The sequence below is a fragment of the Aspergillus undulatus genome (genome assembly GCF_047715775.1).
Source record: "Aspergillus undulatus strain CBS 261.88 unplaced genomic scaffold BDV17scaffold_1, whole genome shotgun sequence".
Taxonomy (NCBI): Eukaryota; Fungi; Ascomycota; class Eurotiomycetes; order Eurotiales; family Aspergillaceae; genus Aspergillus; species Aspergillus undulatus.
The window spans coordinates 611,451-634,771 of record NW_027396605.1 but is presented as its reverse complement, the minus strand read 5'-3'; the positions used below and the strand labels follow the sequence as shown (position 1 = coordinate 634,771).

Here is a 23,321-nt window from a genome sequence, read left to right as displayed (position 1 = left end):
CCTAATTGAAGATAATCGGACAAAATGTGGCCATTGAGTTGGCTCCGGATGGTATTATTTAGATAGCACATGCTATAATGTCTCGTGGTGTCGTTATGTACAGTGACTGAATATCTAGTTCTTCAACGGCGAGGAATGATTCCGCCCACACCCCACATCTCCGCGGTTGAGGATTTAACCGATGGCAGGGATGTCAACGAAAGCTCAACATCCATGAGGATCAAAGGTCATACGATCCGGAGAATCCGACTTCAATTATGACTCCCCTGCCTCAACTATATCCCCGAAGTCACTCTCGGTTTCCCGCCCCGCGCTGATCTTCCCGTTTCCTCGCAATTGCTTCAACCCCTCCTCGTTCTCAACCCAGCCGCCAACCTTCTCCATGCCAGAGATATAATCCGCGGCCACTCGCAAGTTCTGCCCTGCCGAGAGGGCGCGCTCGATCTTGGCCTCTCGCGACTCGGACACCAGCACTCGGAACACATGCGCCAAGAAGCCGTTGAGAATCTCCACACTCCAGTCGTCAGGGATAATGCTAAGGACCTCGCGAACGTCGAACCAGGCGGCGAACCGGCCTAGCAGATCGCTTGTGCGGTCGATACGCTCAGACAGATCGCGGATCTGCAGGAATTCATCTAACAAATACCTGAAGAGTTCTGATTGCCGGGACTTGTCAGCGAACTCGAGAGGAGTGCCCGTGGAACTCGTGCTTCGAGGGCCACCGAATAGACAATACCGCGTGGCTGCGTCGTAGTCACCTAGTCCGTGGGTGAGAAGTCGGAGAGCCTCTCGATGGCGACCTTGTAATCCGTCGAGAATGATAGACTCGGAAACCAACTCGTTCTGGAATGGTTCGATGCGAGCGAGGACAGTAGGGATGGAGTAGTTGAGGCTCGGGGTGGGAGCAGACGTGAACTGGGTGGTGCTGCCTCCTCCAAGCAACTGGAGAAGACGCATTCGGGACTGCCACCACGGATCTGAGGGTAGGTTCTCCGTGATGAAGTTCATATAAGTAGGTTTGGGTGGTCGGAGGGCACGGTAGGTAGAATATGATTCAGAGAGAGAGGTTCGAGCTTCGGGAGACTCTTCGAGCACCGATATCACAGTGTCGAGATAGTACTGCAACAGATCGTCGGCGTATTGAGTGTACTGCAACACCGTTAGAATTAAAGTTTATAAAAACGAACGACAAGCTTACATGTTTTGTGAACACTAGGTGCTCCAGATACTCCTGTACGGCGTTTGGCGCACGTTCCTTCAGCAAGGCCACAGCATCCGAAGGATCGAGTATAACCCGACTCGATTTGTCTGCAAACACTTGGATACCAAGCTTGGGATTCCGCTGAGCCAGCCATGAGCCGTACTCCTCCACCAGTTGCACATCTCTTATCCTGCCCAAGTACTTTCGCATTTGCTCTTCGACGCCGGCAGGGCTGAAATCGCCGTTGACATCTTCCTCACCTTCGATGATTCTCCGCCATGTCTTCAAAACATTCCCTGACATCTTCCGGCTCTGGTACAGGCGACTCAGCACCCAGAGTCGTTGGTAGCTCTCCAGAAGGGCCACCGCGTGGTCAAAGTTGCCTTTCCATTTATCAACAAGTTTGTTGAGCTCATCGCGCAATCCCGAAGATTCAATCTGCTCTTGCGTCATGGTCGTTGACTGTGCAAGCAGAAGCCGGAGGAGAGCTGCGTCCACACTGTCAAACACGTATGTCTCATCTGGTATGCTGCCATATCCGCGCTTCTGCTGCCACGACAGTAGGAAGCGTTTCATCATATTTAGAACCTTTGCATTAAAGAACCCTGTGAGCGACTTTCCTGCCTTGTCAGTTTGTCGCAGGTATTCTTCTGCCGTTTCTGCTAGCCCCGCATGGACCCATAGCCCCTGAGAGCTTTGTAGAGTCTCGGTGCGTAAAAGAGGGATCAATATCATGGCAATCCGAGGATCCAGGTCTCCAACAATGAGCGCTTTCTCCGTCGTGTCGATGACAGTATCATTTCTAGCTTCAGGGTCCATGAAAAGAAGATCACCCAAAAGAAGAAGACTAGCTTTCTGCTTCAGAAAGTTCAAACCAATGAACTCTGATTCTGACTTGGGTTCCGTTTGCTGAACCGTCTCGATTATGCCCCAAACAGCGTCCCTATCAAGTAAATGTCCATTGTCGAGTACAGCCGTGGAATTTCGTAAGACTTCAGCAAGTTGCGTGGTTAGTGGATTCCGTACAATGCGCCAGATCCGATTTCCAGCCCACATGACAAGGCTACTCCGCGTCTTCCCCATCGCCTGTGCTATCTTTGCTTCTTCCGCATTTCGTTCAGCTTCCCAAGACTTTTTCTTGGCTTCTTCGGATTCGGTCAGTTCTTGAGACTCAAACAATTCCTTTTCTTTCTGTAGCTGTTCAATGGATGCCTGGGTTCTCGGATCCGCTGCCGGCGTGTATGACGACAAAGGCGGAGTTTTCAAGCGAACCATCTGCAACAGCCTCCCTAAGCCCTGGACTTCTAGATCGGAGGGACTGAGTGTCTGGCTGATACCGACGTGCTTTGACTGGTTATCTTGCACCGACGGTATCTCTACCCAGCTTTTGTGGTCATCCGCTTCAGCAGGATCAACATCCCATGGCTGCACCTCCATGAATCTTCGGGTCTGGCCGTCTTTGTCGGATTCCATGAGCGCAAGAATGAAATCGTCTTTTGTGTTTTCCATTGAATGCACCATATTCGTTTCGTCACCTTTGTCGATAATAATCGACTTAGGATATCTGTGAAACGTAATTGTGCCGCGAACAACATCACCGTCAACATTGACGAACATGCCAACGCCAGGCTCCGTCTCATCGGTGCCTCTGACCAGTAAGAACTCTGACGATGTCGGAGATAGGATGTGTGGGTTCAACTCGGCAGGCGGCTTTGGTAGAGGTGGGAGCGGTTTTGGCTCCTCTGCGGCGGTGGGTTGTGGCTCCTGTGAGGGGTTTTCGGAGGATTCTCTCGAAGAAGCTCTTGGAGAAGTATCTCTGCTACGCTCTCTAGAGGTGGACCTTCGAGGAGTCCCCATCTCCGATAGCTCCGGGGTTAGAGATCGTGATCGATCTTTTGAAGAGGACCGTGGAGGAATTGTAGGCTGTAACATCCCCGCAAGCGTGTTGAGACTGGAACTTCGACCATGGCCTTGAGCCTCGGGGGCAGGTGAACCACTCTGTGCCGACTGTGGTGATTTGACGCCAGAAGGTGCTAGCATATCCTCTACCTGACCGGAGTCTAGCATCTCATCGGCGAAAGACATTGGGAATAGAGGTATCTTTTGCTGATGTTCAACGTCAAGTAAAGAATAGTTCCGATTGTCCGCGACACATGATATGATGCCCCTCCGCACCGATGCCAAGCAGCCCGGAAACTCGATGCCTCTGACCATGCGAGCTGCATCACCAATCTTCACCAACATGAGTCGGGTGTGGGTCGCGATCATAACCACCAGGTTTTCAGGTTCTTCGAGGCCTATATTTAGGTCTAATCCACCAATCCAGCGACAGTTGTTAACCTTCGTATTGTCCCCAAAGGCCGGGCTGAGCTCCGGCAGCATGTAGAACGTAGCCGTTCCATTGCACAGGACACATGCCTTGTTCACGGTAGGTAGAACCAGTATCTGTTGGACACCCGTATGTGGCAATGGCGACGGCTTTTGAGAAAATGGGATGGGTAGTCTCGAGGCTAGAATGAAGGATGGTTCGTTCGTACCGCCGGAGGGGTCGGGTGGAAGGCAGACGAAATGCAGAATCTCCGCTGCGGATGTTCCGATATACAGGTTGTCACCTAATGTTCTTAGCCACTTGCAGTTCTGTCGAGTCAAAATACTTACTCCAATACTCCACGCACGTAATATGTGCATTCCCCTCCGCATCGTCGGCTGTCACAGGTACTTGGTCGAAGAGTGGTTTGAATATGTATGGCGCGGCTTTGGGAGGGCCGACCTTGTGCCTCTTGCGCGAGATAATGCCCTCCTCTTCCGCCATGTTGAGACCAGCTCGATGGCGTCAAGAGAACGAAGCTGGAGAGCTCCAAATAAATGCGGACGATTGACGCAGCGTCGGAGTGGATCACCATCAGAGCTGGGGAGAGTTTAGCCTCGCTGACTCAGGTGGAGCATCAACAGCCAGGTTCCTGAAATACTCCCACTTAAACAAAGATATGTAGAGGAAGATGCAGGAACGAATAAGAAAAAAGAATCGATTGTATTTCTAGAATTGGGCCAGGGGAGGAAATTCCTCTCGTATCCGCCTACTCAATGCATTGATAGAGGGAAGAGCCTTATGGTCCGAGTTTACCCACCCATACTTCGGTAGATCGCTCCAGCAGCGGATCAGTCAGTATGCACTTGCCCCCCTCACCCTTTCCCTTCATTCACAAATGCGAAGAATTCATTCAAATGAACTACAATTTGCTGCTCAAGCAAATAATACTTAATCATATCATTATTACATCTATTTACTTTTTTACGTTGAATTAAAACCAAGGGTTGCTCCAGCTTACGCGTCCGGATTTACTGTCGGGCCGCTCAGGGTGTCTAGGCTCCTCCGCATCGCGATACCGAGCCACAGCATTCTTTGCGCCGTCTTCGATTCAGGTCATACTTTCGGGGCAGCAGAATAGCGGATACTGTTCTCGGCGGGGCTCTCGTCTTCAAGAAAACCTCTGATCATTGGCGACATACCGACGAGAGCGGGGGAAGGTCGAGGTCGAAAAGAACAGCATGGACTCTTTCGCAATCACGGAGGGCATAATTCCCCAATCTGACATCCAAGATGCCCGCCCCTCAGAACCGGAAGCCGGTGCCGCGCTTCCTGAAGGTGCCAATAAATTTCAACAGGCCATTGCGGCGTGGAGAGGTACCTTACTCAGACTCCGTCTCCGGACGTCTCAGCATACTGACACCGGTTCTCCGCAGGTATCGACTTGTCAAGTACCCTCGCAAAGCTAGACAGCACCGCCTCCGATATCGTTGCAGAGCAGCGAGATGCGCTGATTCAGAGGAAGGATCTTGCTCAGAAGACGAAAGATTTTCGAAAGCTCGACGATACCTCGAAGTTAGCGGAGTATAAAGGTCTTCTAAAAGGTTGGGCTACCCCACGTTATGATCACAATGATTGCTCTCGCTGACTGAGTTGAGTAGCCTATCAGGGATTTATTGATCTCTTAACCAATCAAGGAAAGTCGTCGTCGTCCGCATTCTTACAATTATACTCGTCCTTGTCCGAAGCACCGGATCCATACCCCCTTCTCGAAACCTCAATCGACTCGCTCGTTCTTGCCGAAGAAACAGTCCCCAAATTGACTTCCGAACGCGATCAACTGCAAGACTCTGTCAACAACCTCACCTCTCAGCTAGAAGATACGGAACGACGGCTTCAGGAGGAGCGGGCCGCGAGAAAGAAGCTAGAAGAAAATCAGGACACGAAGATCAAGGAGATAGAGTCTTCATGGTCGGCAGTTCTGACAGAGAAGACGAATAATTGGACCGCCAAAGAGAAGAGCTTGGAGGAGAAAGTCGAAAACCAGGAACGTTTGATAAAGGACCTGAAGGCGAACTACGAGGTCTCGCAGCGCTTAGGCCAAAATGATGAGGGCGGCAACCACTCTCAGCACGGTGCATCCGCTGCGGAGCTGGAGTTGGTGTCTGGCGAGCTGGAAAAAACTAGCTTGAGACTGGCAGAGATGGAGGGACGAAACGAGCAATTGAGGCTTGAGCTGGCTCAAACTGTGTCACACTCAAAGGAAGAGCAGGTGACATCTGTCGACGACGATCCTGCGTATCTCCGCCTCCAGTCTGAAAACTCATCACTGTTACGGAAGCTGGACGCCGCGCGGTTTGACCGCGAGTCTGAACGACATACGTTGGAAGCAAAACTCACGCAGTCGGAAAGACAGAGCAGCAAAATTGCCGCTGAGAAGGAAGAGCTCAAAATAAGGCTGGAAAAGGTGGCGGATTACGAAGACATTCGCCGTGAGCTGGAGATGATCAAGGTACGCGCTGATTTGCGAATTTGCTTGTGACAATGGAACTAACCACCCATCAGTCTATCGAGTTCTCAGCCGGTGATGACGAGGAGGGGGGTGACCTTACGGATGCGGTTGGCACCAATGGTACCGCCGACAAGGGTAAAGAAGGCGGCAAAAATAGCTCCTTGGAACAGCTATTGTTGGCAAGAAACAAGAAGCTCACCGACGAACTTACTGTTTTGCGTGTCTCACACCGCGACTTGCAGGGCCAGCTTGAAATCCTTCGAGAAGATCTCTCTACCACCAAAGAGGAGCTGGAAAAATCCCAGAATCTCTCTAGTACCCTTGAGAATGATCTCCTCCGCTTACAGCAGGAAGCAGCAAATGCTTTCCCATCTTCGGCGATGTCCGTGGCCGGCACATATACCTCGAAGTATCCCCACTCCTCACGAAGAGGCAATGTGTCCCCGACATCATCGATTATCTCCGGCTTCGACCAATCAGCCGTGTCTAACAACACCATGGATGCCATTCGCGCTGGAGAACCTGTCGGGGGAGGATCGGGCCTCTTACCCATGATACAGGCTCAGCGGGACCGTTTCAAGAAGAAGAATTCGGAGCTGGAGGAAGAGTTGTCTAAACTGTATGGCACGGTGAAATCGCTGAGACAGGAGGTTGCTTCGCTGCAGAAGGACAATCTCAACCTCTACGAAAAGACGAGATATGTTTCAACCTACAGCCGGGGTCACGGGGCATCAACTTCCGCGTCCTCCTACGCGAATAGACCTAGTGCATCCTCCATCCATGCTTCTGCCGATACCCCCTCTGGTCTGTCTGTCGATCGCTATCAGTCCGCCTATGAAGCCCAGATATCTCCGTTTGCTGCCTTCCGTGGGCGCGAATCCACGCGTGCTTATAAGCGAATGAGCTTACCTGAACGCATTGTGTTTTCATTAACACGCATTATCCTCGCGAATCGCACTAGCCGAAACCTTTTTGCAGGGTACTGTTTCGCTCTTCACATTCTTCTCTTCGTTGTGCTGTACATGATGAGCACACTAGAGATCGAGAGACACAGCGCGGCGACTCTCGGCGCCACGATGGGAGCAGCGATGAATGGGGGGGGCGGAAGCAGTAATAGCTATAGTGGACAGTTAGATGGCGACGACTGGCAGCAAGTGGGATTTGACCATGCAGGATAAGTAGGGTTGTACTTTTATTCAAGAGGGTGCGCATTTACATCGGGGCGTTCGGTTGATTCTGGTTTTGCGATGTGAATAGCCTACTACTGTATATAGTCTCAGTTGACGCTCTTTTGGCAGCATTAATATCCCTCGGCCACCGCATTATCTATGCACTGGGTGCGCCATGACCTCACGGGCCTTAACACCCAGATACAGCTTCCTATTGTACTGTAGCTAGTAATTACCAGGTCAAATACTTGTCCGCCTAGTCTAATCGCCAACAACCGTTACTCCGTAGGCTCTTCAAAACCTGCTTGGACCCGAGGGTTGCATATGGCACGCGCCGAGTCACATATAAATATACCGGCGCTTAGAGAAGCAGATTATACAACCAAGCAGCCAGTGAGGTCTCTCGGGTGCACTGGCCCTTAATATAGAGTATGCTGTGCAGCTCTTATCTCCGCGGCACTTTCTTCAGATGTCTTGCAGAATGTACAGTAGCCGCCGATCTTTCCAATCATTGTCTCACACTCCGCTGTTCTGTACCCTGCTGTACCTTGACTGACTCACATCAAACCTTGAAGGGTCGGGGTCATGAGGCACACCTACCCTACTCTGATATTATTCCTGTATGGAATAAGGCAGGCACTGAGCTCATCGTTTGTTCATGCGTTCCACGGTGTGACTTGGAAAGATGTCTTGTCTCCAGAGCAGCTAATTGGCCTGGCACAGGTGCAAATTATACTCCTGTCTTATAGTTTGGGTCGTGGGGCAGGCGAAGGCAACAAAATGACATTAAGAAGAGACCAAAAAGACTGACGCACCGAACGCGGGAGCTTTCGCGGATACAGAGTAGTAAAATTATACCATCATTTTATTGAACGTTTATGGGAGCCTTAGCACCACAAAACCAAAGAAAAAGAAGCGCCCACTCTACATTTACGCACAGGCTGCAATCAGTCCCGACATTTCCGTCCGTGGACAAGCCTTCGCACGACCCAGGACCCAGGACCAGAGCACAGGCCAGGTGTCTATCTGCCCCCTTTCTCACCACCTTCCCCCTTTAAGTTAGGGTACCTGCATCATGCATGGCCTGGAGGTTTACACGAGAAAAACAACTACCAGTCGTTTGTCTGTATGACATGGAAGTTGAAACACGGCGCATGCGAGTCAAGCGGCTTCCGCTTCCAGCCTTAGATGACAGTCATCGTTACGGGCGCTTCGGGCGATCTCGAGATGTCTTGATTGGTTATGGGAGGCGCTAAGGTATAGCTACGGATGACTTGGCTTAGAAGGATCGAGCTCGAGCTTGTGAGCTGGTGGCTAGGAATTTAGGAAAACGTCGGTGTTGAGCGTGCAGTGGGGGGCTGGATCTCGATCTATCAAGAAAAACGGCGACCAAAAATAGGCAAATGTTGGAGGCTAGCTGCCAAGCGGCAAGCTCTTTCTGGTTCTGCACTCTGCAACATCGAATCTCGCTGGAGAAGTTGTGAATAAGGCAGAAGGCAATCTCCCAGATGCAGCTAAGACCTTCGGACGATCTCTAAGCGCCGACAATCGATATTATTAGATCTCCGGGGAAGAGCGAGCGAATGGGAGCATTCTTCAGCTGCAGGAGGAAAATGGGATGTCCAATTAAATGCCTGAAGAGGGCTGGCCATGTGCATCTCAACGCGCCGGCCCAACCACCCCCGTTTGCTCTCCGATTGAGTCTGGTCCACACCAGTTAGGGCAACCTTGGCTGAAGGATCGCGAAGTTTGCTTGTCAGTGCATGCTGGGCCCAATGGGCGAGCTGCATCGAGCTGGTCCCTCACGGGCGCTTTCCTCTGCCCTCTCACTCGACACTGTTTATAGATCCCACACTTGGAGTTTCGGGTAGAGATGATCCCTGTCGGTCCTGGCTGCATGGTTGTGTCGTACCCGCCATCGTGCAGGAAAGGCCATCACTACCCTTTCTGGCGTATATAACTCCCAGCCTGCACCTTGGTTTTCTGCAGCCACCTTCAATTCTTCAGACCCTGCCATCTTCTTCTGTTTATTAGTTGGGTTGTATTTCCTTTGTCGGTGATTTTGCCGTTGATACCCTGGTGGTCATCATTCTCTTTTGTTGCGACTCTCCACTCTGCTTCTTTCACCTCGGTGTCTTGGACCCAGACCGCTTCTACTACCAGCCTATTTATTCACGCCCTTCTCCTCAAGACTTGAATTGATCAGCATCCGGCATGCGTTCAGCCCTGTTCCTCGCCAGCTGCTTGGCGGCTTGCTCTGCGGCAGCCCCCATCTTCGAGAACTTCTATGACTTCTCAGACGACATGGCCGAGTTCCTCGGCCGCGTGAGCAAGCGCATCAGCGACGCCGGACTGAACTTCGACTCGATCCGGTCCTGTGACACCTCCTCAATCCACCTTCCCTCCTTCGCCGAGGGTCTCCCAGCCCCCAATGGCCAGAAACCATTATACGTTGCTCTCGGGCGTGGCACTCAGGTGAGTCTAGCACATGCTACCTAGCCCTATTTCAAACCCATCCACCCAACTTTACCAAAATAAACAAATATGACTAATAATCCAATGACAGAACTACACCTGTGCCACATCAACCGCTGACTCAGAGCCCGTGGCCGTTGGCGCCGTAGCCCGCCTCTACAACGCCACTTGCTTCGCCGCCAGCTACCCTGAGATGATCGAGCTGCTGCCCGCAATCACATACCGGATGAGCCTGCCCACAGAGGAAGCGAATCCACTTCCCCCGACAAATCTCAACCTGATCGGTCACCACTTCTTCGAGGGCAGCGTCCCCGTCTTCAACATGGACACGACGCCCACTCGGCAACTCGGCATCGCCAAAGTAAAGAAAGACGGCGATCTCGACGCCCCCACGACGGCGCTGCAGGGCGAGAATGGAGCCGTGCCGTGGCTTTTGCTCGGTCGTACGAATGGAACTGTGGGTGCTTACTCGAGTGTTTACCGTGTTGATACGGCGGGTGGTGCGTCGCCGAAGACGTGCGAGGGGATGGAAGAGGAGTTTACCGTTGAGTATGCTGCGAATTATTACATGTATAGGCAATAGGCTCGTTGAGGATGGGCGGTAGCGACTCTTTGATTCATCTGTATATAGCTTGTGTAATGAATTGCGAAATGCTCTTTCTTGGCAATAGCCTTTTTGAACTAGAGATTGCTAGAGTTGGTGCTTGCCTGTCGCGAGCCAGTGATGTAGGTGAGTAGTGCTTCATTGCTGTAGAATCGATCTGCCTGTCTCCTGACGTTCAACTTGTGCTATTGGTGCGGTACTTTGTCGCCTTCAAGAACGAGTTCCACTAAGCGCCGAGGGATTTATATGCAAGAGGACGCCTCGACGGATAGAAGGAAGGTTCAATGGACACTGTCCGGTTGTTCTTGCCCCTCCTGAGCAATCATGGTCGCATCTTCCTCGAAAGATTGTTCTTCTCGCGAGGAAGGTGCGACCTACATCCATCCACAAAGGAAGGTGCGATGAAAGCTCTGCCAAGGAAAGAGCTATCGGGAGGTCGGAGGTCAGGTGACCTCGTCTGTCAGTCACGTGAGACAAAGTCCACACAGCTACGGCGAGCTATTCCCAAACAGAACTAGTGCCAATAGATTTTCGAAAGATCCCAGCGTCTGTCGAAAAAACTCGATCGCAACAACGACGAGCTGCACGGCCTCCATCCAACCTCGACAGACGATTATCCTCCCTAACGGCGTCTGCTCTCATTAAGTGACGGTTATCGCCCTCTCGAGTTGATTCATCCACCGAGCCTTTCCCCCTCTTCCGGTCCAACGCATCTTTGCAGCCGACTTCAGCCTTTTTTTCCGGGCTGTCCGTTTCTCGACTCTTAACTTCTACGCAAACTTCTATCACACATTACAATGGCTTTCGGTGGCCCTCCTAGAGGACGCGGTGGTGGTGGCTTTGGTGGCCGCGGCGGTGGTCGTGGTGCTCCCCGTGGCGGCGCTGGTGGTGGCCGTGGTGGTGGTCGAGGTTTGTCATGACCAAGCTGCAACTTATCGGGATATTGGAGGGGTGCCTATGAATTATCCTTCAAGCTCTCGCCTTGCTAAAGCATTTGCCGACGTTTACTGCTTGGGTTGACGTTGAGCAACGAATGCGATGCTACCGGCGCTCGTACCCTTCAATGTCCCTCAGAGGATTGTCGCTAATTTCTTTTCGTCGACTTGCAGGTGGCTTCGGTGGTGCTCCCCGTGGTCGGGGAGGTGGTCGTGGTGCTCCTCGCGGTGGCCGTGGCGGCCGTGGTGGTCGCGGCGGTGCCCGTGGAGGTGCGAAGGGCGGTGCTAAGGGTGGTGCCAAGGTCATCATTGTGAGTGATCTTTCGTCCGTGAAGGCAGGATTAGCATTTGTTGACTAAATTTCTCCTAGGAACCCCACCGTCACGCCGGTGTCTTCGTTGCCCGTGGTGGCAAGGAAGATTTGCTCGTCACCAAGAACTTGACCCCCGGCGAGGCTGTCTACGGCGAGAAGCGCATTGCTGTTGAGGGACCTGCGGAGGAGGACGGTGCCGTCACCAAGACCGAGTACCGTGTCTGGAACCCCTTCCGTTCTAAGCTGGCTGCCGGTATCCTTGGTGGTCTTGACGACATCTACATGAAGCCCGGCTCCAAGGTTCTCTACCTTGGTTCCGCCAGCGGTACCTCCGTCTCCCACGTTGCTGATATCGTCGGACCTACCGGAAATGTCTACGCCGTCGAATTCTCCCACCGTTCCGGCCGTGACCTGATCGGCATGGCTACCCACCGCACCAACGTTATCCCCATCGTCGAGGATGCCCGCCACCCTCTGCGCTACCGTATGCTCGTCCCCATGGTCGACGTCATCTTCGCCGACGTTGCCCAACCGGACCAGGCCCGTATTGTCGGCCTGAACGCCCACATGTTCCTCAAGTCCGGCGGTGGTGTCATCATCTCCGTCAAGGCAAGCTGTATCGACAGCACGGCGAAGCCCGAGGTTGTGTTCGCACGCGAGGTCCAGAAGATGCGAGACGAGAAGATCAAGCCAAAGGAGCAGTTGACTCTGGAGCCTTTCGAGCGAGACCACTGTATCGTCTCTGGTATCTACAACCGCTCCTCGTAAAGGCGCCCAAAAGCAGGTTCTCTTTGTCACGGTGTTTGATCTCTCTCATTTCTTCTCATGTCTTAATTCTTGTGCTCTGTCCTGGCGTCGAGTGTGCTACGATTTTTCTTGAAATGTCCCGCTTTTTTGTTCTATGTCATGGAATTTAGATGTGTTTCTGGACATTTGAAACATGCATGGAGTTAATTCATTGATTACTCAAGTTCATCATGGTCTTAGGTTACCGTAGGTTATATCTAACTACCAACTTACCTTTCGTAGGGGCATATTGTCAGATCGCTCAATGACCGCGACATCTCGGACTTGCGCCGTGCCTCCATCAGGTTCTGGTACGATCAATACAGCTCGGCAATCGGACTGCTCACCGACGGATATCCCTTCGGAATTGCTGCGTGGATGTCCTCCTCTACCAGCTAATCACAGTTCACCATTAACTGCGTTTTCGAAGGATGGATGGGTGGTAGATGCAGAGCGGGGGAATCAATCCTGGGGCTGCCCCGCAGGCTGGAGAGGAAGACATATTTATACCTCCAGGCCATACTCAACCATCCTAAGTCCCTGAAGCTTACTTGGATTTATACTCTTTCACATCCATAAACCCTTCCAGCCCTGCTAAAATGTCCATCGTCATCACCGGCGCAGGCGGCTACGTCGGCCAGGAACTCGCCTCTGCGCTACTCTCCAGCAACCCAAGCACAACCGTAACACTCGCTGATGTCGTCGAGCCCACCATCCCACCCTCAGCAAGCGAGCACGCCTCACGCGCAAAATGCATCAAAGCCGATCTAACCTCGCAGTCCGAAGTCGATGCCCTATTCACGCCCTCAAACCCATACGATACAGTCTATCTCCTGCACGGAATCATGTCCAGCGGCGCAGAAGCCAATTTCGAGCTCGGCGTGCGCGTCAATCTCGACGCAACACGGTACATCCTTGACCGGCTACGAACCGTGCAGCCAGGCGTCAAGGTCGTGTTTACGAGTAGTCTAGCAGTCTACGGGCTCGCGCCAAAGGGCTTCGTCATTGACGAGACGAATTTCCCGCCTGTGCCGGAGAGTTCGTACGGGACGCAGAAGCTCATGATTGAACTGTTGCTGAATGATTACTCACGGCGCGGGTTCCTCGATGGTCGCGCCGTCCGTCTGCCTACTGTTACTGTGCGCGCGGGGAAACCCACGCAGGCGGCGAGTAGCTTTGCGAGTGGGATTATCCGCGAGCCGTTCAATGGGGAGAGGGCCGTATTGCCTGTTAATAGGGACGTCGAGATGTGGGTTTGTTCGCCGTATACGGTTGTCAAGAACTTGATTCATGCGGCGGCTGTGCCGGGTGAGGCGTTTGGGGAGTCGAGGAGCGTTAATTTACCTGGGATTGTGGTTAGTGTGCAGGAGATGTTGGATGCGTTGGAGGAGGTTGGGGGCAAGGAGAAGAGGGCGCTTGTGGAGGAGAAGTACGATGCCGATGTTGATCGGATCGTGCAGACTTGGAGTCCGCATTTTGATCCGGCGAGGGCGTTGAAGTTGGGGTTTTCGGAGGATATTTCAATTTTGGAGAATGTGAGGCGGTATGCTAGTCAGTTGAAGAAGTAGAGCTGAGTTAGTGGTGCAGCATGCAATAATAATATAACAACCAGGAAGCATGGCAGTATAGAAAGAAGATTGTATGATGTAGCCGGAAGGGAAAGACCGGGTGAAAGCGGTCGTTGGAAAAGCGGGTCATGTGATTGGCCGGCTGGCTGGCGAACAATTTGACGACTCCCGAACTTCAACCTCGCAACTCCAGGGTCGTCCAGCCTACCATCCTCCATTCTCCCTCCCTCCCTCCCCCCACACCACCCTTTTATCCTTTCACAATGGCCTCCCGGCGTTTAGCCCTTAACCTCAACCAGGCTCTGCGCAGTCGCACCGCCATCAACACCGTCAAGCGTGGCTTTGCTTCGCCCGTCGCCCTCCCGTCCACCACCCAGTCCACCACCCTTTCCAACGGTTTCACGGTACGAGTCACGGCGTTGGCGTCTGGAAATGGGTTTTGCTGACTGGATACCTGGTTTAGATCGCTACGGAACACTCGCCATGGGCTCAGACCTCGACCGTCGGTGTCTGGATCGATGCCGGTAGCCGGGCAGAGACTGACAAGACCAACGGAACCGCGCACTTCCTCGAGCACCTTGCCTTCAAGGTGTGTAATCTGATATTCGGACTGTGAATAAGGCTCTAACAGCTTTTAGGGTACCGGCAAGCGCTCTCAGCACCAATTGGAGCTTGAGATTGAGAACATGGGCGCTCACCTCAACGCCTACACATCGGTATGCTTCAGATTGGTGGATGCAACACGTTTGGGTCCGTCGCGACTAACAATTGCTTCTAGAGGGAAAACACCGTCTACTACGCCAAGTCCTTCAACAGCGATGTCCCCAAGGCCGTCGATATCCTCGCCGATATCCTCCAGAACTCCAAGCTTGAGGCTTCTGCCATTGAGCGCGAGCGTGACGTTATCCTCCGCGAGCAGGAGGAGGTTGACAAGCAGCTCGAGGAGGTTGTCTTCGACCACCTCCACGCTACTGCTTACCAGCACCAGCCCCTCGGCCGTACCATCCTCGGCCCCAAGGAGAACATCCAGACCATCACCCGCGACAACCTGACCGAGTACATCAAGACCAACTACACTGCTGACCGCATGGTCCTTGTTGGTGCCGGTGGTATCCCCCACGAGGAGCTCGTCAAGCTCGCTGAGCAGCACTTCGGCTCTCTCCCCAGCAAGCCCCCTACCTCCGCCGCTGCCGCCCTTACCGCCGAGCAGAAGCGCGTCCCCGACTTCGTCGGTTCCGAGGTCCGTGTCCGTGATGACACTCTTCCCACTGCTCACATCGCCCTTGCCGTTGAGGGTGTCAGCTGGAAGGATGAAGACTACTTCACTGCCCTTGTCGCCCAGGCCATCGTCGGCAACTGGGACCGTGCCATGGGCAACTCTCCCTACCTTGGCAGCAAGCTCAGCTCCTTCGTTGAGCGCAACAACCTTGCCAACAGCTTCATGAGCTTCTCCACCAGCTACAGCGACACTGGGTGAGTTTCATTTATTGGTTTATTACATGCGTAAAACTGACTGTTTAGTCTCTGGGGTATCTACCTCGTCTCCGAGAACATGACCGGCCTCGACGACCTGATCCACTTCGCCCTCCGCGAATGGTCTCGTCTGTCCTTCAACGTCACTGCCGCCGAAGTTGAGCGCGCCAAGGCCCAGCTCAAGGCTTCCATCCTCCTCTCCCTCGACGGCACCACCGCCGTTGCCGAAGACATTGGTCGCCAAATCATCACCACCGGCCGCCGCCTCTCGCCCGAGGACATTGAGCGTACGATCGGCCAGATCACCGAGAAGGACGTTATGGACTTCGCCAACCGCAAGCTGTGGGATCAGGACATCGCCATGAGCGCCGTTGGCAGCATCGAGGGTATCCTCGACTACAACCGTATCCGGTCGGACATGAGCCGAAACACCTACTAAACGCCTAGCTAGAATGAGCGTTATGCGTTTTCCTTTGTTCGACTCTGCCGATTTGATGCCAATGTTTTGTTTTTTTGTGGTGATGTGTGATTTAATAGATAGATCCGCGGGAGCCAGAGTGGAGAGCTGAAGCGTGTCCTGTACAGTACGCAACTGTCGCTGATATATCAAAATGTATTCTTTTGTTACTTGGTTCTTTGTATTCTCCTCGGCAGGGGGGATGCCTGTCTACGGCTTGTAATGCCAAGTTACGGCAACGTCATGGCGCGGCCTTATACTAACTATTTTGGTCAACATTTGGTGCTGGCTGCAACCTCAACCGGTACAGGTACAGCACCAACAAAGCACAATAATGCGGGGAAGTATACCACCCGCTCAAAAACTCTAAAGTATCATGCTGACAGACAACTCGTCCTGCCTCATCAATCGCCTGATAATTCGGTCCAACAACAATGCGCCATCCCCTAGTCCTTCTAGCATATACGTTATGCACTTTGATAAACCTCACCCCAACCCCGTCCTCAGCTCTAACCAATGAAGCCAACTTCAACTACATAATAATCGGCGATGTCACAGCCGGGCTGGCACTCGCAAACCGCCTCTCCGAAGTCCCAGCATCACAATCGCCGTACTCGAAGCTGGCAAAGACGAAAGCAATAACCCCAACGTCACGAGTGTCGAAGGCTTCGGCGGGAGTAACGGCCTAAACACGCATATTGACTGGCTGTACAAGACGACTCCGCAGCGGTTCGGGACAGGGAGCTGGAGTATCATTCGGGGGAGGCGTGGGGTGGGACGAGTACGATTAATGGTATACTTATCAAACTACCTATCTATTTCCACCACCAGGAATTGCTGAAGTGTAAAAAACGTAAATGATAACCTTGTCTTAGGGATGGCATACATCCGCCCCCAAAAATCCCAAATCAACGCATGGGAAACCCTCGGCAACCCAGCTGGAACTGGGACACCCTCTGGCCGTACCATCTCTACTCAGAGACCTTCTCACCACCAACACCCGCCCAACTCGCGGCCGGGGCATCCTACATCTCCGCATACCACGGCGCATCTGGCCCCGTGCACGTAGGCTACCAATACGGATTACACAACGGCTCATTCGCGTTCGTGGTGAAGAAAACATGGCGGAATCTTGGTGTGGAATTCAACCAAGATGTCAACGGTGGCGATCTAAGGGAGCTCTTCGTCTGGCCGCAGACATTGGATCCGGGGGGATTGTAAGGGGTGATGCGGCGAGGGCTTATTATGGCCCTGTAAGCGGGAGGGGAAATTCGGTTTTGTTGGAGGGGGTTGTAGGGCGGATACGGTGGGCTGGTGGGAACAACAATGGGAGCAAAGCGTTGGCAGAGGGAGTGGAATATACAGACCCAGCCCAGCTGGCCAGAAATTAACCCTCTATGCAAAGAAGGAAGTCATTCTGTCCGCTGGGTCTATTCGGACGCCGGCGATATTGGAGCTTTCCGGGGTGGGAAATCCAGAGTATGAGCGCAACGCCAACACCCTCAACTAACTACCCGAACAATATCAATTCTATGTATAATGTATACTGACGGTTCAAATATCAAAGGGTTCTCTTCCCCCTCGGAATCAACATCAAAATCCCCCTCCCATCCGTCGGCGAAAACGCCCTCGACCATCCAAACACATTCACCAGCTACGCAGTCTCAAACACCACAAACGAGACATTCACATTCAGAGGAATGGTCCCCTACGTAACATACCTCACCGCAGACGATATCTTCAAGTCTGGCACAGCAGCTGTCGCAGACAACGTCTCTTCGCAGCTAAAATCCTGGTCCGAGACTATCGCCGCGCAGATAATCACGCCATCTTATCGGACGCAATTGAGAGGATTTTTAGGGTTCAGCATGACTTGATTTTCATGCAGAAAGTCCCGATAGCTGAGATCTTAACAACGGGGATAGGAAATAACGTTGGATCGGCACTCTTCCTCCTGCCGTTCTCTAGAGGGAGTGTGCACATCACTTCTTTCGATCCAGGCGTGTACCCGGCAATCAACCCGAACTATTTCATGGTAGACTGGGATCTCAAATTACAGCGACGGATTGCGCAGATCACGGCGGAATTTTGGGCCAACGGATCCTGTTAGGGATATTGCAGGTGACCGGTTACAGCCCACTCTAGAGGATTTAACAGAGCATGCAGGGGACGTATAGTGGAAGGATGGATTACGGAGACTTGTAAGCCCTTCTTCTTCTCTTCCTGAGCAGCAGCCATGGAAAAAAATTGCTAATGCTTATGCACCATACATAGTCACACTAAACCACCACCTCCTCGGCACAGCAGCAATGCTACCTAGGGAACTCGGCGGCGTGGTAGATAGCAATCTGATCGTGTACGGGACGCAGAATGTAAGGGTTGATGCGTCTGTGTTCCCGGCGCAGATCAGCGGTCATCTGACGAGTCTTGTTTATGCGGTTGCGGAGAGGGCGGCGGATTTGATTAAGCAGGGATTATAGTGGGCTGAGGTGCTATATGTAGATAGATTCAGCTGTGGGCTATGTTCTGCTAGAATTTTTGTCTTCTAGGGATGGGCATGTCTGGGTGGCCCGTGGCAAATCTGTTGAATATCTTCGAACCAGAGTAGTTGGAATATTGCCCATATCCTAGTTCCCTCAGGATAGTGTATTGACCATGCGGAAGAGTATCACCCAGACGAATTGGATGGAAACCACCAGTCTGATAATAGTCCGGCCCTTCTGCGACTGGGCATGAACTGACACGCTCGAATGAAGTTGGTCGATGGGGTTTCCCAAGAAACATTGAGACTCGGGATCGCACTTGGCATAAGGACGCTTGGAATGAACTCAACATTTTTGGCAGTAGGTTGCTCCATATCAGAACTCAGTTCGGGAGTGCCTCAAGAGGAAAGAGTAGGTTGATAGGTAGATCGGTGGGTGGTGTGTCGGTCATTAAAGCTTCGGGACACAGAGGGTAGACCGTTGGAACATGAGGGTAACTTTGCGCTTGGTTCATCAGGTGCAATTCCGAAAAGTTTCAGGTGTCTTTTCTATCTTGAGGCCTTGGTTGGTAGTTCGCGAATTAGATATTAAAAGGGCAGCAAAAAATTTTAGAAGATGACAAGGAGGAGATTCGAACTCCTGCGGATTGCTCCAATGCAAAGGACCCATTTTTGGGGTAAAGGTGCTAAAGCCTTTACCCTGGGCAAGTGAACCACTTGAGTGCATCGCCTTAACCACTCGGCCACCTTGCCAGATTATAAAATTAGAAATCTACTGTTGGATACTTGTGCCGGGTAAAAGTAGCCTGAAACAAATAGCATGTCATTCTGTCATTCTGCACCGGAGATACTATCAGGCCCCAGGATTGCAATCAAGCGGTTCGATTTTCGTCAAAAGGTTGGAGACAATGGAATAGGACTGTATGCAGAGTATGTTAGTGCGTGCGACCGACGTTCCTATCAATGACTCAATGTCCCATAATTCCCTAGACTCTAGCCAAGTTGGGCACGGAACTATAAATATCGCCGATTGCTTCGCCATTGGTCAAACGGACTGCCGACACTGGCGCTGTATGAGGATCAGATTGCTGCTCTATTTGCTTAAATTGTCTTGATCTACACCAGCCAGAATGGAGTGTTAGCTATTCTTCGGTTCAATTCTCACTGAGTCAGTGCCGATTAGTTGATCTCAAAGTTTCGAATGTGGTCTTTCTGGCCGCTTGGTTCCCACAGGCTTCTGCGCAGCCTCCAGCGCCGCCTCAGACGGGGTCAGCATCTCTGCATCGGAATTCTTGCTCCTATATTCGCGCCAGAATTTCTCATCGTTCAACCAGCTTTTATACCACTGCCCGATCCACCTGCTCAAACACTAAAGTGTGACTTCCCTCCGCCAGGACAGCCTTCTCAACCATGCCCTTCGCCGCCCCGCCACTCCCGCCCACCCCGATACCTGTAGCACGTACTTTGCCATCTTGCGCACCCGGCGGGGAAAGGTAGCTGCGGCCACCGAAGACCCATAGAACACCAGGTCGGAGGAAAGGGAGATTCCGCATCGCCGACCAGCACTCTGGGCGCGAGAACAGATACGGGCGTTCTTGCTCTGGATCCCAATTTGGCAATAAGAGTCTGTCAAGACCGGCGCGTTCAGGCTCCAGATTGGGAGTCGAATAGCTCCATGCTTCCTGGTGTTTGGTCGTGGTCAGTGTCACGGCTGTCTCGGGGACCTTTGGGTCATTCGAGGGATTGTATAGGCGCGTGGGCACAGGACGGAGCCCAAAGCGCAAATAGCGGTCCCGAGCGCGGGGGTCCCACTGGTGGAGAGTCTTGGTAAAAGACGCCGTGGCCTTCTCGGGTGATTCCCAGAGATCCCTCCGTAGGGCTGGGATGATAGCCGGGTTTGGTCCGCCAAAAGCGACTTCGAGGATGACAGGTTCGAACAAGATCAGGGTGGACAGCAAACGGGGGTGGATGATCGAGAAATTAACACTGTTCGTTCGCTTTTGCGAGGAGAGTCTTTCAGGGGAATATTGCAGGGACTGACAGTTGGGCACACCCCATGCTGTGAGCTACGCCAATAATCGGACGAGGTATCTCGTCACGGAAATGGTTGACCATGTGTAGTAGGTCGCGTGAATGATCGTACCAATTGGCTAGGCCCAGCTGGTCAGCAACCACGAGGTGCGCCGTTATCTCAAGAGCAAGGCATACTTTGATCTCCTTGGACATCCTCATTCAAGACTCCACTTGCACCTTGGTTCGAGACATCAGCCACCCAGATCCCGCGCAACGGCACGGATTGGCTCTGCAATTGGCGATACAGATCTTCCCACAACGGCTCGTAGATTTCCTTTCAATAAATCCGGTCAGTGGGGCTGCCTTGCCCTCCACTTTGAGAAGATACAGACCTTCGGGGACCCGTTTCCCGGCACTATCAGCGATTGACGCGGGTTGGTCCAAGGGTATATACTGCTTGATAGAGAGTTTCAGGACAGTTTCCTGACGGCCTTTAATGCTCTGGGGATACTCTCGGATATGCTGGCCGGCGAGAACATGTTCCACGACTCTGAAGGGGAAAGCCATGTTGGATAAGGTTGAAGATATAGCCGCAGGAAAGGAGTAGCGCGCGTGTGTGCGTGTGTGTGTGTGTGCGTGTTTTATCAATGGCCGTGGCTCATGGCTTGCACGTTTTCCACTATCCCCCATTGGGACATAGACGGCCAGTGGGATATGCCTCTCAGCTAGCTGTTAGTTCCATATACAAACAAGGGATTTTGGCGCGTTCACATAATTGTCCAGGTCAGGAAGGAGGCTTGCTATTGCTGGTTAAATGACAACGCTAGCTGCATGGGTCCGCCTTCACACCGTGGCTCACCTATACTCCAGGGCTACAGCAGTAGAGGAGCGATTGATTGACGACTACTTGATGTTACTTGGCAGGTCATGTAGACAAATCCCGCCGCCTCTAGGCAGCAGGTAGAACATGCAATCCATGACTGCAAATTGCTCACATAAATGGGTAGTTTATAATTGCTATTAGGGTATGTTACCCATTGCTAGGGAAATAAATCTGGCAGAGAGACCCTTGGCAAGCTCATTAGGCATGCCGAGTGTGGGCAGCTGGCGTCCTCGTGGGTGTCTTCTTGGGCTCAGAGAGCGCTCTTCGTTTCGTCGAACCGCGGGGAAAGGGGGTGGTGGTTGACACTGTTGGGGGCCGGTTGGAGGGAGGGGGGGTCGGTCGGAGTCTTTGCGGAAGGATGGCGGGGTTTCCGGACGGATCACCCAAGAACCTAGACCCGTGGCCCATCATAAGAATCATTTATAATAAGGCCTACAAAGTGCAGACCCCTGAGCAGATGGCCAGGCAGGCGTGACCGCCGAGTATCATCCATGGAAGCTTCATTTGGTATCAGATACACCCTATCCCGGGCAACTTGAAGACCCCGAGCCCCCCGACTCTCGTCCAAGGGTCCAATGAGGAATAACCCCACGAGGAATGAGATATCCAAGAGATAGTGGATTGCCGAGCTTTAGTCAGATCTCCGCACATCCTCTTGCGTATCAAGCTTAGTGTTCTTCGAATTCAGCTATCTACTTTTAGTTGCCTCAGCAGGGTCAATGTCAATGCATTGCCACGCCAGCAAACAGCTTACGCTCTCGTGATTGGTGTAACTGAGGAGTATGGTAAGATCAAGCTGCTTCGCCGGCATATCCAGAAGCTATACGTGGTGGTCTTCGAGTCTTTACAGATATCTTCACCAGTTGGTCAACGAGTAGCTAAAAGCGTTTCCTGACAAGCTTTGACGAAAGCGCTTTCACTGAGCTATTTACTGAAAAACGAGGGAGGATCGAGGCTATAGAGAGACAAGGAGGACCTGTAACCCGTCCATTTCTCGTCAATAGCTCAGAAAATCCCCAGCATTGGTGAGTTGCTCCGACTGATTCGTGATTTGCGAAAGGCTGGCCCGCGATATTTGCATTGCGTCATTGATAGTATACAACTCCTGGAGGACCGGCCAGATCTAGTGTTCACGAAAGATCAGTTGTTGAGAATTGCCACGTTGTGTGATCTTGCATACGAAGTACACCCGCAAAGCCACGAAAACAACGATCATGAAGGCTTGGGGGAGTCAACAATGATTACCAAAACATGTTTTACCACCGATGAGATGATAGATGGGCTTTCGCAAGCAGCAGAAGTTGACCTCATTGAAAAGATTTAGTTTAGTGTGGAAGCTAGCGATGGGATTAAGGAAGAATCTACCTACAAGGGATTTTAATCTACGTTTATTATGCGGAGGCAGCATTGACGCTAGCATTTCTGAAAATAAAGCACGGAGAATGTGCGGTTTTAAACCAAGTTCAGAGACAGCAATTAAATTCGGTTTATTTACCAAACCTGCTTCGCAACAGTGGGCCAAAAAGCTTCCCAGATAACTCTGGAGGCTTAGGGCCGCAGCACAAAATAGCCTTGCAAAAGGCTGAAAAAGTTGTTTGAAAGGCGAACAAGACTCGTGCATGCTCTCATCAGATCTAGTTGTAATAATGCATATTGGAATGTGCTCTAATGCTCTGGTACTTGAGACATCATCGCCGTCCTCACTCGAGCGGCCGGTAATCCATTATAGCCCAGTGGATAGGTATACTCAGCATTCTTGCGCTTATATAACAAGTGCACTCCGCGGCGATTAACCAGCTCTCTGGAATATTTTGACTTGAAGCTGTACAATTCAGAAAGTGGAAGTTGAGTTTAACTTAATCCCCAATTTTGCAGCATTTGTTATATTTACCTTCATCAACTCCATGCAACGATCTCTAATCTAGAGATGCCGGCAAGAATTGTTGGACCTCGCGGACCTTGCGGGTTAAGTAGATTGAGTAGACCCTATAAGCGCAGAGAGCTACTGGGTATCAAGCCCCAGGACACTATCTTGCCTTTACTGTTTATTTATTTTAATAAAACAAGAGTGATGAAGAATAGTGCGAAGGCAGACCCATGCAGCTGGTCTTATCTTTCAACCTGCTGAAGCAGATCTTCTTT

The 23,321-nt window shown here is 52.0% G+C and overlaps 9 protein-coding genes and 1 non-coding gene across 10 annotated transcripts; 7 read left to right on the top strand and 3 right to left on the bottom strand.

The window, feature by feature from the left end:
- Window positions 1–18: 18 nt before the first annotated feature.
- Window positions 19–4,211, bottom strand: BDV17DRAFT_248889 (putative TGF beta receptor associated protein 1). Its single transcript, XM_073756150.1, has 3 exons — window positions 3,860–4,211; window positions 1,199–3,813; window positions 19–1,149 (listed from the first exon to the last, which is right to left on the bottom strand). The coding sequence occupies exons 1-3, from the start codon at window positions 4,011–4,013 to the stop codon at window positions 256–258; spliced, it is 3,663 nt and encodes a 1,220-aa protein (XP_073621136.1). The 5' UTR covers window positions 4,014–4,211; the 3' UTR covers window positions 19–255.
- Window positions 4,212–4,431: 220 nt separating this feature from the next.
- On the top strand, window positions 4,432–7,784 carry BDV17DRAFT_248887 (CCAAT displacement transcription factor COY1). The gene is made up of 4 exons (XM_073756149.1): window positions 4,432–4,886; window positions 4,946–5,113; window positions 5,171–6,021; window positions 6,075–7,784. The coding sequence occupies exons 1-4, from the start codon at window positions 4,751–4,753 to the stop codon at window positions 7,197–7,199; spliced, it is 2,280 nt and encodes a 759-aa protein (XP_073621135.1). The 5' UTR covers window positions 4,432–4,750; the 3' UTR covers window positions 7,200–7,784.
- Window positions 7,785–9,192: 1,408 nt separating this feature from the next.
- BDV17DRAFT_4594 (uncharacterized protein) lies at window positions 9,193–10,401 on the top strand. The gene is made up of 2 exons (XM_073764550.1): window positions 9,193–9,665; window positions 9,757–10,401. Exons 1-2 carry the CDS (start codon window positions 9,405–9,407, stop codon window positions 10,246–10,248), a joined length of 753 nt encoding a protein of 250 aa, XP_073621134.1. The 5' UTR covers window positions 9,193–9,404; the 3' UTR covers window positions 10,249–10,401.
- Window positions 10,402–11,045: 644 nt separating this feature from the next.
- BDV17DRAFT_4611 (rRNA 2'-O-methyltransferase fibrillarin family protein) lies at window positions 11,046–12,506 on the top strand. Its single transcript, XM_073764559.1, has 2 exons — window positions 11,046–11,515; window positions 11,575–12,506. The coding sequence occupies exons 1-2, from the start codon at window positions 11,303–11,305 to the stop codon at window positions 12,283–12,285; spliced, it is 924 nt and encodes a 307-aa protein (XP_073621133.1). The 5' UTR covers window positions 11,046–11,302; the 3' UTR covers window positions 12,286–12,506.
- A 396-nt stretch (window positions 12,507–12,902) lies between these two features.
- BDV17DRAFT_278591 (bifunctional SDR family oxidoreductase/M16 family metallopeptidase) lies at window positions 12,903–15,783 on the top strand (the record flags this gene model as incomplete). Its single annotated transcript, XM_073759563.1, has 6 exons — window positions 12,903–13,854; window positions 14,154–14,275; window positions 14,335–14,460; window positions 14,510–14,587; window positions 14,650–15,344; window positions 15,393–15,783. 6 exons carry the CDS (start codon window positions 12,903–12,905, stop codon window positions 15,781–15,783), a joined length of 2,364 nt encoding a protein of 787 aa, XP_073621132.1.
- An 822-nt stretch (window positions 15,784–16,605) lies between these two features.
- On the top strand, window positions 16,606–17,050 carry BDV17DRAFT_248876 (uncharacterized protein). Its single transcript, XM_073756148.1, has one exon. It carries the CDS (start codon window positions 16,717–16,719, stop codon window positions 17,020–17,022), a length of 306 nt encoding a protein of 101 aa, XP_073621131.1. The 5' UTR covers window positions 16,606–16,716; the 3' UTR covers window positions 17,023–17,050.
- Window positions 17,027–18,108, top strand: BDV17DRAFT_4566 (uncharacterized protein). The gene is made up of 3 exons (XM_073764545.1): window positions 17,027–17,280; window positions 17,369–18,002; window positions 18,076–18,108. The coding sequence occupies exons 1-2, from the start codon at window positions 17,128–17,130 to the stop codon at window positions 17,909–17,911; spliced, it is 696 nt and encodes a 231-aa protein (XP_073621130.1). The 5' UTR covers window positions 17,027–17,127; the 3' UTR covers window positions 17,912–18,002; window positions 18,076–18,108.
- Window positions 18,051–18,330, top strand: BDV17DRAFT_4563 (uncharacterized protein). Its single transcript, XM_073764544.1, has one exon. It carries the CDS (start codon window positions 18,111–18,113, stop codon window positions 18,279–18,281), a length of 171 nt encoding a protein of 56 aa, XP_073621129.1. The 5' UTR covers window positions 18,051–18,110; the 3' UTR covers window positions 18,282–18,330.
- A 570-nt stretch (window positions 18,331–18,900) lies between these two features.
- BDV17DRAFT_t2 lies at window positions 18,901–19,036 on the bottom strand. The gene has a single exon. It is a non-coding gene; the product is annotated as a tRNA-Leu (tRNA).
- Window positions 19,037–19,472: 436 nt separating this feature from the next.
- On the bottom strand, window positions 19,473–20,863 carry BDV17DRAFT_278590 (putative toxin biosynthesis protein; the record flags this gene model as incomplete). Its single annotated transcript, XM_073759562.1, has 5 exons — window positions 19,473–19,601; window positions 19,642–20,269; window positions 20,325–20,433; window positions 20,492–20,605; window positions 20,689–20,863. 5 exons carry the CDS (start codon window positions 20,861–20,863, stop codon window positions 19,473–19,475), a joined length of 1,155 nt encoding a protein of 384 aa, XP_073621128.1.
- Between the last annotated feature and the right edge of the window lie 2,458 nt (window positions 20,864–23,321).